General features: G+C 45.5%; 1 protein-coding gene across 1 annotated transcript in view; it reads left to right on the forward strand.

The window, feature by feature from the left end:
- The window catches only part of LOC126251780 (arylsulfatase B-like), a 128,606-nt gene extending 115,491 nt beyond the window's left edge, over positions 1–13,115 (forward strand). The window contains exons 7-9 of the mRNA XM_049952402.1: positions 3,215–3,350; positions 3,641–3,799; positions 12,506–13,115. Of these exons, the coding sequence (XP_049808359.1) occupies positions 3,215–3,350; positions 3,641–3,799; positions 12,506–12,972 (762 nt within the window). The 3' untranslated portion in view covers positions 12,973–13,115. The remainder of the gene's footprint in view (positions 1–3,214; positions 3,351–3,640; positions 3,800–12,505) is intronic.
- Positions 13,116–13,796: the final 681 nt, after the last annotated feature.

Genomic DNA, 13,796 nt, shown 5'->3' on the forward strand with positions numbered 1-13,796 from the left:
TGTGCGTCGGAAAATGTTGAGTGTACAGAAAGAACAGCGTGTTAACATCAAATTTTGTTTCAAACTAGGAAAATCTGCAAGTGAAACGTTTGTAATGTTACAACAAGTGTACGGCGATGATTGTTTATCGCGAACACAAGGGTTTGAGTGGTTTAAACGATTTAAAGATGGCCGCGAAGACACCAGTGATGACACTCGCACTGGCAGACCATTCTCAGCAAAAACTGATGCAAACATTGAAAAAATCGGTAAACTTGTTCGACACTTTCCTTGTCAACTCCTGTTAACTCAGACACTGCTCTGATTGTTAAACGGCGATCTTGTCGAACAAGTTTACCGATTTTTTCAATGTTTGCATCAGTTTTTGCTGACAATGGTCTGCCAGTGCGAGTGTCATCACTGGTGTCTTCGCGGCCATCTTTAAATCGTTTAAACCACTCAAACACTTGTGTTCGCGATAAACAATCATCGCCGTACACTTGTTGTAACATTACAAACGTTTCACTTGCAGATTTTCCTAGTTTGAAACAAAATTTGATGTTAACACGCTGTTCTTTCTGTACACTCAACATTTTCCGACGCACAGACAAAACGTCAACTACTTAAAACAGACGCCACGGGCAGACTGAGTGCAGCAGGCAGATGAAACTCGAGCAGTAGGCGGAGCGAGAGTCACGTGACAGGCCACGCGACTTTCAGCCTTATTGCATTCGTTTTATTGTTTCACCAGTACTAGTCCGGTTTTTTTCTAGCCACACCTCGTATATACGTAATCATGTCGTCTGTCCAAATGAATCACGTTTCTTTTTACACCAGATCGAATGTTGTGCTCAGATATGTCGTTATGCAGGCCAACCTCTGCTCGAAAGATGCAGAGCTCCGGTGTAGACCTTTCACCTGGACCTCCACTGATCTTACGGTTGTAACTGATGGCACCACGACGGCTGTGGACTACCGGAAGGCTGCTGCGAACCACTTGCATTTCTTCATGCTTGGTGGTTTCTCCGACGGCGATGGCATCTATTAGACTAGTATGGGTGTCCGTGTTAGAAGGGTAGAATCGTACTGCGCTGGTTTGAAGAGCATGATAGTGTACTCAGGTTTATTTCTTCGCAACCTGACTCACCTGGTCTGAACCAGAAGGGATACTTCTGTCCTTCATCTACATCTACATCTACATCTACATCAATACTCCGCAAGCCACTGACGGCCTGTGGCGGAGGGTAGCTTGAGTACCTCTATCGGTTCCTCATTCTATTCCAGTCTCGTATTGTTCGTGGAACGAAAGAATATCGGTATGCCTCTGTGTGGGCTCTAATCTCGCTGATTCTATCCTCATGGTCTCTTCGCGCGATATACGTAGGAGGGAGCAATATACTGCTTGAATCCTCGGTGAAGGTATGTTCTCAAAACTTCAACACTGGAGTTTATCTATCATCTCCGTAACGCTTTCGCGATTACTAAATGATCCTGTAAAGCGCGCTGCTCTCCGTTCGATTATCTCTTCTATTCAACCCTATCTGGTACGGATCCCATACTGGTGAGCAGTAATCAAGCAGTGGGAGAACAAGTGTACTGCAACCTACTTCCTTTCATTTCGGACAGCATTTCCTTAGGATTGTTCCAATGAATCACAGTCTTGCATCTGCTTTACCGACAATTAGTTTCATATGGTCTTTCCATTTTAAATCACTCCTAATGCCTACTCCCAGGTAATTTATGGAATTAACTGCTTCAGTTGCTGATCTGCTATATAGTCGCTAAATGATAAAGGATCTCTCTTTGTATGTATTGAGGTTCAATTGCCATTCGTCAATTTGTTGCAGATCCTCCTGCACTTCAGTACAATTTTCCATTGTTACAACCACTCGATACACTACAGCATCATCCGAAAAAAGCTTCAGTGAACTTCCGATGTTATCCAGAAGGTCATTTACGTATATTGTGAATAGCGCGTAACTAATATAATGTAAATAGAAACGGTCCTAGGAAACTCCCCTGCGGCGCACCTGAAATCACTCTTACTTCAGAAGACTCCTCTCCATTGAGAATGACATACTGCGTTGTGTTATCTAGAAACTCTTCAATCCAATCACACAATTGGTCTGATAGTCCATATGCTCTTACTTCGTTCATTAAACTACTGTCGGGAACTGTATCGAACGCCTTGCGGAACTCAAGAAACACGGCATCTACCTGTGAACCCGTGTCTATGGCCCTCCCAGTCTCGTGGACGAATAGCGCGAGCTGGGTTTCACACGACCGTCTTTTTCGAAACACATGTTGATTCCTCCAGAGTAGATTTCTAGTCTCCAGAAAAGTCATTATACTCGAACGTAATACTTGTTACAAAATTCTACAACTGATCGACGTTAGAGATATAGGTCTATAGTTCTGCACATCTGTTCGACATCCCTTCTTGAAAACGGGGATGACCTGTGCCCTTTTCCAATCCTTTGGAACGCTACGCTCTTCTAGAGACCTACGGGACACCACTGCAAGAAGGGGGCCAAGATCTTTCGCGTACTCTGTGTAAAATCGGACTGGTATTCCAACAGGTCTAGCGGCCTTTCCTCTTTTTAGCGATTTTAATTGTTTCTCTATCCCTCTGTCATCTATTTCGATATCTACCATTTTGTCATCTATGCGATAATCTAGAGAAGGAACTACAGAACAGTCTTACTCTGTGAAACAGCTTTGGAGAAAGACATTTAGTATTTCGGCCTTTAGTCTGTCATCCTTTGTTTCAGTACCATTTTGGTCACAGAGTGTCTGGACATTTTGTTTGGATCCACCTACCGCTTTGTCATCAGACCAAAATTTCTTAGGAGTTTCTGCCAAGTCAGTACATAGAACTTTACTTTCGAATTCGTTGAACGCCTCTCGCAAAGCCCTCCTCACAGTACATTTCGCTTCGTGTGATTTTTGTTTGTCAAGGAGGGTTTGCGCGACTATAAACATCCGGTCCAAAAATTTCAGGAGCGGCGCGATTTGTGCATTGCGCCTGTTGTCAGTTCCATTCGGAAACCTATCAAGGACTTGTTGACTCAATGAAACGCAGAACTGCTTCTGTGTTGCGTCCCAGTGGTGAATCAATACGCTATAATTCTTGTGTTCATATATTTTTTAGCTCACCGATGTATCTACATATCTACTTCAGTACTCAGTTATGAGAGTGAGATGCAATGCTGTGTTTTGCGTCCTTCTGCCTCAGTTAAAGGGTTCACTGTGGGAGGGCGGCGTCCGGGGGGCGGCCCTCGTGTGGAGTCCACTGCTGCAGAGCGCGCCCAGGGTGTCCAACGAGCTGATGCACATCAGCGACTGGCTGCCCACGCTCTACGCTGCTGCTGGTGAGTGCGCCACACGGCAAGTAGTTCAGAAACACACCGCTCACACGTGCTACAGTAAAAGATTGTTCACTTTCGTTCGTCAGTGCAGAGACAAAATTACGTAAGATTTCCGAGACCTATAAGGATGATCAAAACAAACCTGTCCCGGAAAGTATTCCATGCACCTAAAGACAGAGAAACCAACGTACATAAGCTACCCCAGGTGTGGATGATGCAAAGTTCAGAAAATATAATCTAGCCAGGTTGTTGTGCCAGTGTTGTACAGAGTGATGATGTATGTTGATATTTAGGAGGAAACCTGACGGACCTACCTACGGATCTGGACGGAATGAACACATGGGATGCGCTCGTCACTGCCAGCGACTGGCCACGCACTGAGGTCCTGATCAACCGCAATGACGACGACGCGACGGCTGCCATCAGGGTTGGCGACTGGAAGCTCGTCAAAGGTGAGGGGAACTGGTCTGTCACAGGGCAGAGAGAGATGAGTCTGAAGGTGAACAGACAGCTGGTCATTTGTTGGTAGTGGCTGATTGCTCCCATAACTGTTGCGTTGTCCCCATACGACTGGTCCTTCGCAAACAGCGATCACATAAATTGATGAGTAACATAAGGAAGAAGCAGCCGTACTGGCGCTTGGTTTTAGTTTAGTGTCTTGCCGCCCCGAAATCACCACCCACGAAGGAATTATCAGTGTGGGACAGGAATCGTTAGATGTGAAGTACATCTACAACAAACTTAAAAAGATTACAGTTCGGAAGAGATGGATGATTATTTCAAGGGACAGTGATTCACAAACTGAGCAAGTCAGTAACGAGTTGCTCCACCACAAGCTCTTATGTAAGCAGTTACTCCGCTTGACAGTGACTGCTAGAGTTGTTTTATGTCTTTCTGGGGGATCTCATGCCAAATTCTGTTCAATTTCCGAGTTAGTTCATCAAAATCCCGAGCTGCTTGAGTCGTGTGCCCATAATCGTCCCGAATGGAGAGAGATCTGGGGACCTTGTTGAGCAAGATAGATTTTGACAACATGAAAATCAGCTGAGTGCAGGCAGAAATTATCTTGCTGAAATATAATCCCAGGATGGGCCTGCCCTGAAGGGTAACAAAACGGTGCACAGGATATTGTCGACCTACAGTTGTGCTGTGAGGGTGACGTGGATGACAACCAAATGAGTCCTGGTGTCAGATTAAATGACACTCCTGACCGTCATTTCTTGCTGTGCAGCAGTATGGGGGCCGACAGTCAGGTTGGAAATCCATTGCTGTCTAGCGCTTCCCCAGACACGTCTTCGTCGGTCATCAGGGCTCAGGTCGATGTGAGACTCATCTCTGAGGGCAATTTTGCTTCAGTCAATCAGATTCCAGAGCGTAGACGCGTATGGAAACGCTCTGGACAGCGGTCGGTCACGAACCTTTCTTTCGTCCACCATATGGCCCGAGAATCAAGAGGGATGGTCTGGTGTACTTTATTTGACAATAAGACACCTTTGGTTGTCTCCTGCGGTACTGTTACGGCACGGACGATATTCCCTGCCCCCTTTCGTTGCCTTTTAAAGAAAGTCATACTGGGCCTGCATTTCAGCAAGATAATGTCCGCTTGCACACGTCGAAAGTTTGTAATGCTTCTCTTCGTGGACCTTGGCCATCAAGGTCCTCGAATCGCTCCCCAGTTCAGAACATTTGGAGTGTAATGAGCCAGACCGCTTCAAACAGCTCGGGATTTCACGATCTAACGCAACAATTAGACAGGATTTAGTATGATATCAGGGGGATATCCAACAACACCGTCTATGCCAATCTTAATGTTGTTGTTGTTGTGGTCTTCAGTCCTGAGACTGGTTTGATGCATGCTACCCTATCCTGTGCAAGCTGCCCTATCCTGTGCAAGCTTCTTCATCTCCCAGTACCTACTGCAACCTACATCCTTCTGAATCTGCTTAGTGTATTCATCTCTTGGTCTCCCTCTACGATTTTTACCCTCCACGCGACCCTCCAACACTAAATTTGTGATCCCTTGATGCCTCAGAACATGTCCTACCAACCGGTCCCTTCTTCTCGTCAAGTTGTTCCACAAACTCCTCTTCTCCCCAATTCTATTCAATACCTCCTCATTAGTTATGTGGTCTACCCATCTAATCTTCAGCATTCTTCTGTAGCACCACATTTCGATAGCTATTCCTGTCCAAACTATTTATCGTCCATGTTTCACTTCCATACATGGCTACACTCCATACGAATACTTTCAGAAACGACTTTCTGACACTTAAATCTATACTCTATGTTAACAAATTTGTCTTCTTCAGAAACGCTTTCCTTGCCATTACCGGTCTACATTTTATTTCTATACTTCGACAATAATCAGTTATTTTGCTCCCCAAATAGCAAAACAGCTTTACTACTTTAATTGTCCCATTTCCTAATCTAATTCCCTCAGCATCGGCCGACTTAATTCGACTACATTCCATTATCCTCGTTTTGCTTTTGTTGATGTTCATCTAATATCCTACTTTCAAGACACTGTCCATTCCGTTCAACTGCTCTTCCTAGTCCTTTGCTGTCTCTGACACAATTACAATGTCATCGGCGTAATGGACAGACGTGGACCAACGTGTTACTGACTTGGAATTTGTGAAGCTCTTTCTCTTCAATAAATCGTTCATCTTTCCTGATATTAAGATCATTTGTCTCTACCGATTTCCGTCCTATTTGGACAATTCTCTTGTGCCGCGTCTCCTTTGGTGTGTGAATTTTGACTCTGAGGAAGGAAATACGTGACCTCGATTGCTCAGAACCGCACGAAAATGTTCTTGAAATATACATAGCTTTATCCCAAAAACATTGGTATGAGGCGATCGCATGCAAAACTATGCGTCTTACCACTAGAGATATTTGAATGATTTTCAGTTCAAGGTATAATAGAAGAATCTTGGTAGTGCGGAGGAACATAATATCGATATAATAGGACCAAAAACACACACATTTCAAGTCGTCACTTACTCTCGTAGTTCCCTCTGCGTAACATACGCTATCTGAACGAGAGACGTTTTACACCGAACTCATAGCGCTGCATGGCTATTCAGAGCTGAAAGTGTAGGTGTGAGATTGCGATGAACTGGTCGAAGCAAAGTGGGAAACAACGTAATGTATATCTGATTAAAGCCATTTTTTCACATTGAGCACCAATTGTGCGTACCAGTCGTTCAATATCAAAAGCCAAACTAATTACAATTTCAAATATTATATTGGGGCGCCATTGTCATTGCCTTCCTTTTGCCACGCATACTGAAACATAGGCCTGCATGTTGGTTCAGAAAGTCGAGGGCCGGCTGTTGTTAAAACGACTATCATGTAACTTTACTTGTAGTTTTTCACACTGTAGTTTCGTAGTTTGTTGTTCAGACAGAAAAATTATTTTATGCAAAAGGAAATATGGCAATTATTCACAGCACTGGACTCTGTGTTTTTGGTCCGTTTATATCGATTTTTGTTTCTTCACGTTACCAAATTTCGTCTGTTAGATCGTCAAATACACTACTGGCCATTAAAATAGCTACACCAAGAAGAAATGCAGATGGTAAATGGGTATTCATCGGACTAATATATTATACTATTCACGCAATTTGGGTGCATAGATCCTGAGAAATCAGTACCCAAAACAACCACCGCTGGTCCTAATAACGGCCTTGATACACCTGGGCACTGACAAGGGGAGGCCGCCAATTGTGAAATTCAGATTCAATTCATACTGCGCATAATAAAAGATCATGGCCACAGGTGTAATGTGGCAAAGCACCAAGATGCACTTCTCAGCCGTTGTCGAGAAAATCGACAGTTAAAAGAAACCGTTGCGGTGAAATACTCTCTACGATTTATAATTTACTACAGCGTCGTGGCGCAGCGGTAAGCGCTCGGGTTCATAATCGGAAGGTAGCCGGACGAATCTCCCGCCAGACAACTTTCTTTTTATTATTTGTTTATTGTAATTCATATATACATATATATATATATATATATATATATATATATATATATATATATATATATATATATATATTTATAATTCCCGGCAATCAGTTGCAACAATTATGCATGTAATAAGTTGTTGAAAGTAGTTTGTCGTGGAAAAATAATACTTGAAATAAAACACAATATCACAAATAATATTCAAGTGGATACAATTTGTTGATAAGTTCGGTATACACTCGCACATAATTAACAATTAGTGACCAGAAGTAGCTGGAGTGTTGCACGAACCAGAGTGATAGTTATCATAGAAACATGGAAAGCAGAAAACAGCACGACATCGAGCACATCTGATAAACGATGCGTTTTTACAAGAACAATTGTTTTTTAAATTATCTGTTGGGAAACACACCTGATTGACATTCTGAAAACTTGTTCGTTAGGTTTGATGCATACCACGCGTATCGTATCATCTCGGCAAAAATCGGAGTAGACAATTGCTGGTGGACGATGGATTGGATTTTTATACAATCGTCTCTGGAGTTGATGTCACGGCTTCGCTCGATTAAAAAAGTACAATTTTGAAGGCGCTTGATCAAATTTTTTACCTGCCGGTAAAAATACACGTCACACGGCTGGACGAGGGGAGTGCGCTTTGGAGGAATGACTTTTATAGTGCACGTTGGTAACTTCTTATCGTCCTGGAACATCTCATCGTATAACGCCGGGTTCGTTTGCCCACCCCAAGAGTCGATCAGAAGGAGAAATTCTTTCTTTTGTACGTATGGTTGCAAAGCATCACGCAAGAAGGCCATGAAAAACCCGTTGTTAGTTTACCGGATTTGGAGGATGTAATAACAACGTTGGTATACTTCTTGGCATACTCGTCGACTGTCTTCTGTAATCTGGGTCCAAACATACCTGTGGACTCTTGGAGGCATACGAAAACAAGGGGAAAGACTCGTCCAGACATCGTGATTGAATATTGTGCCGTGTACGATTGCGTCACCTTGTTCATGTCGTGTCGGGTTACCAGGACAGCCTTTGACCCTTTTTCGGTGAGAGTTCTGTTAAACGTGGACTGGTACTGGCACCCTGACAAACAAAATATAAAAATTTCGTTTATATAAGAAGTATACGAAATCTGTGTTGTCTATCATATATCAGATTATCATATTCTATCATCATGTCATATGACATTTGTGAACAGCTCTTTACGTACATGTTTGATCAGTATTAATTATGAAATATTTGTCGAAGTTAGTTATCAACGTTCGCGTCTGGATCCGAAATGTGTCCGCTGCTGCCAAAATTTCGTCTTGGGTAGCCGTCTCTTTCCGGGAAACAAATTTTGTGATCTTCCGTTGCCGAATCCCATGCTTCAGTTTGTTTAACAGGGTGTACCAAAGCTCTCACGTACGCACTGGTTTTCGACGATGTCATAAGTTGCGCTAGGGACCGCATCAACCTTCTTTTGAAGTTAGCAGGCAACTACGCTGTTATGCGGCGGCTCGTTTCGGCCCATTCAACATCTGTCCTTCAAGTGTAACGAGCATACCTGCCACAGCAAATTTGTGTTCGTGGAGTCTCTTCTAATTCGAACGTTTGACTTACACTATACGTATTCGTTTGGGAATATTGTTTCTACGTCTTCCGTTAACTATACATGGTGAACATTATGAAGACAATTAATAACATTTGTGAAATACAACTTTGTTTGCGGAAAACATAATGATGTTCGAAGTCGCCAGTTTTTCCACGACAAACGACTTTCAACAACTTATCATATGCATAATTGTTGCAACTAATTGCTGGGAATTATATATATATATATATATATATATATATATATATATATATATATATATATATATATATTCCTGGAAATGGAAAAAAGAACACATTGACACCGGTGTGTCAGACCCACCATACTTGCTCCGGACACTGCGAGAGGGCTGTACAAGCAACGATCACACGCACGGCACAGCGGACACACCAGGAACCGCGGTGTTGGCCGTCGAATGGCGCTAGCTGCGCAGCATTTGTGCACCGCCGCCGTCAGTGTCAGCCAGTTTGCCGTGGCATACGGAGCTCCATCGCAGTCTTTAACACTGGTAGCATGCCGCGACAGCGTGGACGTGAACCGTATGTGCAGTTGACGGACTTTGAGCGAGGGCGTATAGTGGGCATGCGGGAGGCCGGGTGGACGTACCGCCGAATTGCTCAACACGTGGGGCGTGAGGTCTCCACAGTACATCGATGTTGTCGCCAGTGGTCGGCGGAAGGTGCACGTGCCCGTCGACCTGGGACCGGACCGCAGCGACGCACGGATGCACGCCAAGACCGTAGGATCCTACGCAGTGCCGTAGGGGACCGCACCGCCACTTCCCAGCAAATTAGGGACACTGTTGCTCCTGGGGTATCGGCGAGGACCATTCGCAACCGTCTCCATGAAGCTGGGCTACGGTCCCGCACACCGTTAGGCCGTCTTCCGCTCACGCCCCAACATCGTGCAGCCCGCCTCCAGTGGTGTCGCGACAGGCGTGAATGGAGGGACGAATGGAGACGTGTCGTCTTCAGCGATGAGAGTCGCTTCTGCCTTGGTGCCAATGATGGTCGTATGCGTGTTTGGCGTCGTGCAGGTGAGCGCCACAATCAGGACTGAATACGACCGAGGCACACAGGGCCAACACCCGGCATCATGGTGTGGGGAGCGATCTCCTACACTGGCCGTACACCACTGGTGATCGTCGAGGGGACACTGAATAGTGCACGATACATCCAAACCGTCATCGAACCCATCGTTCTACCATTCCTAGACCGGCAAGGGAACTTGCTGTTCCAACAGGACAATGCACGTCCGCATGTATCCCGTGCCACCCAACGTGCTCTAGAAGGTGTAAGTCAACTACCCTGGCCAGCAAGATCTCCGGATCTGTCCCCCATTGAGCATGTTTGGGACTGGATGAAGCGTCGTCTCACGCGGTCTGCACGTCCAGCACGAACGCTGGTCCAACTGAGGCGCCAGGTGGAAATGGCATGGCAAGCCGTTCCACAGGACTACATCCAGCATCTCTACGATCGTCTCCATGGGAGAATAGCTGCCTGCATTGCTGCGAAAGGTGGATATACACTGTACTAGTGCCGACATTCTGCATGCTCTGTTGCCTGTGCCTATGTGTCTGTCAGTGTGATCATGTGATGTATCTGACCCCAGGAATGTGTCAATAAAGTTTCCACTTCCTGGGACAATGAATTCACGGTGTTCTTATTTCAATTTCCAGGAGTGTATATATATGTGTGTGTGAGTGTGTGTGTGTGTGTGTGCGTGTATATACATTTGAATTACAAAAAATAAATACTAAAAAAAAAGTTGCATGGCGCGAGATTCGATCCGGCTACCTTCCGATTACGAACTCGAACGCTTACCGCTGCGCCACGACGCTGTAGAAAATTGTCAATCGAAGAGAGTATTTCACCGGAACGGTTTCTTTTAACTGTCGATTTTCTCGACAACGGCTGAGAAGTGCATCTTGGTGCTTTGCCGCATTACAACTGTGGCCATGAGCTTTTATTATACGCAGTATGAATCAAATCTGAATTTCACAATTGGCGGCCTCCCCTTGTGAGTCAAACAGGCTTTGATGGCGTGTACAGGTACAGCTGCCCATGTAGCTTCAACACGATACCACTGTTCATCAAGAGTAGTGTCTAGCGTATTGTGACGAGCCAGTTGCTCGGCCACCATTGACCAGACGTTTTCAATTGGTGAGAGATCTGGAGAAAGTGCTGGCCAGGGCAGCAGTCGAACATTTTGTGTATCCCGAAAGGCCCGCACAGGACCTGCAACATGTGGTCGTGCGTTATCCTGCTGATCCCTTTGTAGGGATCGAATGAAAGATAGAGCAAGTGATCGTAACACATCTGAAATGTAACGTCCACTGTTCAAAGTGCCGTCAATACGAACAAGAGGTGACCGAGACGTGTAACCAATTGCACCCCATACCATCACGCCAAGTGATACACCAGTATGGCAAAGACGAATACACGATGTGCATCCTCCACGATGACGCCAAACACGGATGCGACCAACATGATGCTGTAAACAGAACCTGGATTCATCCGAAATAATGACGTTTTGCCTATCGTGCACCCAGGTTCGTCGTTGAGTACACCATCGCAGGTGCTCCTGTCTGTGAAGCAGCGTCAAGGGTAGCCGCAGCCATGGCCTCCGAGCTGATAGTCCATGCTGGTGCAACTGTTGACTCAGGGATCGAGACGTGGCTGCACGATCCGTTACAGCCATGCGGATAAGATAGCTGTCATCTCCCCTGCTAGTGATACGAGGCCGTTGGGTTCCAGTACGGCGTTCCGTATTACACTCCTGAATCCACCGATTCCATATTCTGCTGTCATTGGATCTCGACCAACGCGAGCAGAAATGTCGCGATACGATAAACCTCAATCGCGTTATGCTACAATCCGACCTGTATCAAAGTCGGAAACGTGATGGTACGCATTTCTCCTCCATACAAGAGGCATCACAACAGTGTTTCACCAGGCAACGCCGGTTAACTGCTGTTTGTGTATGAGAAATCGGTTGGAAACTTTCCTCATGCCAGCACGTTGTAGGTGTCGCCATCGGCGCCAACCTTGTGTGAAAGCTCTGAAAAGCTAATCATTTGCATATCACGGCATCTGTTTGCTGTCGGTTTAATTTTGCGTCTGGAGCACGTCATCTTCGTGGTGTAGCAATTTTAATGGCCAGTAGTGTGTCTCTCGCGGTAAGACGCGCTGTTTTCCATGCGTATGGCTCATACCGCTGTTCTCGGAATGAGTGATTTACATTCTCAGCACATATTCGTGCGGATCTCAGCGCTCAAGTTCACGGGCCTCCCTTGCATCGACTGATACGTGCACGTTTCTGTGGGGGAGATAGGTAACGTGCTCCAGCACGATAGTCCAACAGGTCACGAGGGTGGGAATGAATCTTTCGAGACATTTCGTCCTAGAAGGATGGTTCCACTTTTCTGGACGGCTCCTCTTACATGGTAGAAACGTTTCAGTTAGTGCTCGCTGTTGGTCCCTATATTCACGTTAATATAGCGTAGTTGAACTTAGGGCTATACCGTGCTGCAGTGAGGCGGTTAATATACAAGCGTTTAGTGCTGGTTTTTTCCATACCGCAGGACCAGCATCTAGCAACAGCTACTACGGAGCGAGCGGAGCAGAGGATCCGCGCTACACGCCGCAGTACGACCCACAACAGGTGGCGAACAGCCTGGCAGGACGAGCCGTGGCCTCCGTACTGGGGGCGACATCCACATCTGAAGACATGCTGCGGTTGCGAGCGGAGGCCACTGTGTCCTGTCCCGACAGGCCGGAAGAGCCAGCGTGCGTCCCCCAGACACATGACGGCGCGTGCGTCTTCAACTTGGTGCTGGACCCGTGCGAGGGCGGTACCTCGGACAACTCCAGTGACGTGCTGGACACGCTTCTGGAGCGACTGGAGGCGCTCTCGGACCCCATGCTGCCTGTACAGGACAACCCTGTGGAGCCGGAGCTGGTACGCCCGTCCCGCTGGAACAACACGTGGGTGCCCTGGACCGACTGCATCGCAGATCCCACCTACATTGCCTGCAACGTCGTTACTTAGCCTTGGGTACCACCATGGAGAACATCTTTGCGGATCCATCGGTTCCGTAAATTCGTGTAAAAGTTGTAACACCTTTCTAATATTGCGGCTGTTTTCTAATGAGGCTTTTGGAATATCCATTCAAGCTATCTACGAAATAAATAATAAATCACTGTCTGATTAATGATTATCACTTTTTGCTGTCTTCATTACGTTTTGTTTTGTTTGTTCATTACTCATATACAGACCACAAGATAAATACAAGTATTACCCTTGAGGAGATATCTGCATAATTTGTGAACAAATACCTACTACGTGTGGGAATTCAAATTTAAAATCATGAGAGAGAAGTCTTCACAGCCGTTCGCATCTGATATGAAACATTTCGGTCTATGTGTCTGCGTTGTTATGTTTCTATGTAGGTTAATGTTTACGCTGCTGTTGTAAAACGCCTTAATCAAGACAATGTATCACTCCACCCTGATGGAAACTACTTGGAACGGTGGCCTCAAACTTCTTCTATGTATAGTATTTTGAATTCTGAGCAACCGTAACAATTGTCCACATAACTATAAGGGAAACGTCACCGGTCTGGCTGTAGAAAGTTTGTATTCAACTTACGACCGCCTTCACGCCACGTTAGGTGCATAACCAGGTGATATAAACGTTACCTGCATCATTAATTTGAGCTGTACTGAAGCGTCTCCACGTCCTTGACGTTACTGATCAATTAAAATCGTCTAGAAGCGTTTGTCAAATCGATAAAAAGGGAATGTTCCAGGAACAAAGTATCTATAGAAATATAAAGACGCAGTCCCATGCACTGCAAACTTACAATGGTGAAA

Source organism: Schistocerca nitens, chromosome 4 (assembly GCF_023898315.1).
Source record: "Schistocerca nitens isolate TAMUIC-IGC-003100 chromosome 4, iqSchNite1.1, whole genome shotgun sequence".
NCBI classification, from domain to species: Eukaryota; Metazoa; Arthropoda; class Insecta; order Orthoptera; family Acrididae; genus Schistocerca; species Schistocerca nitens.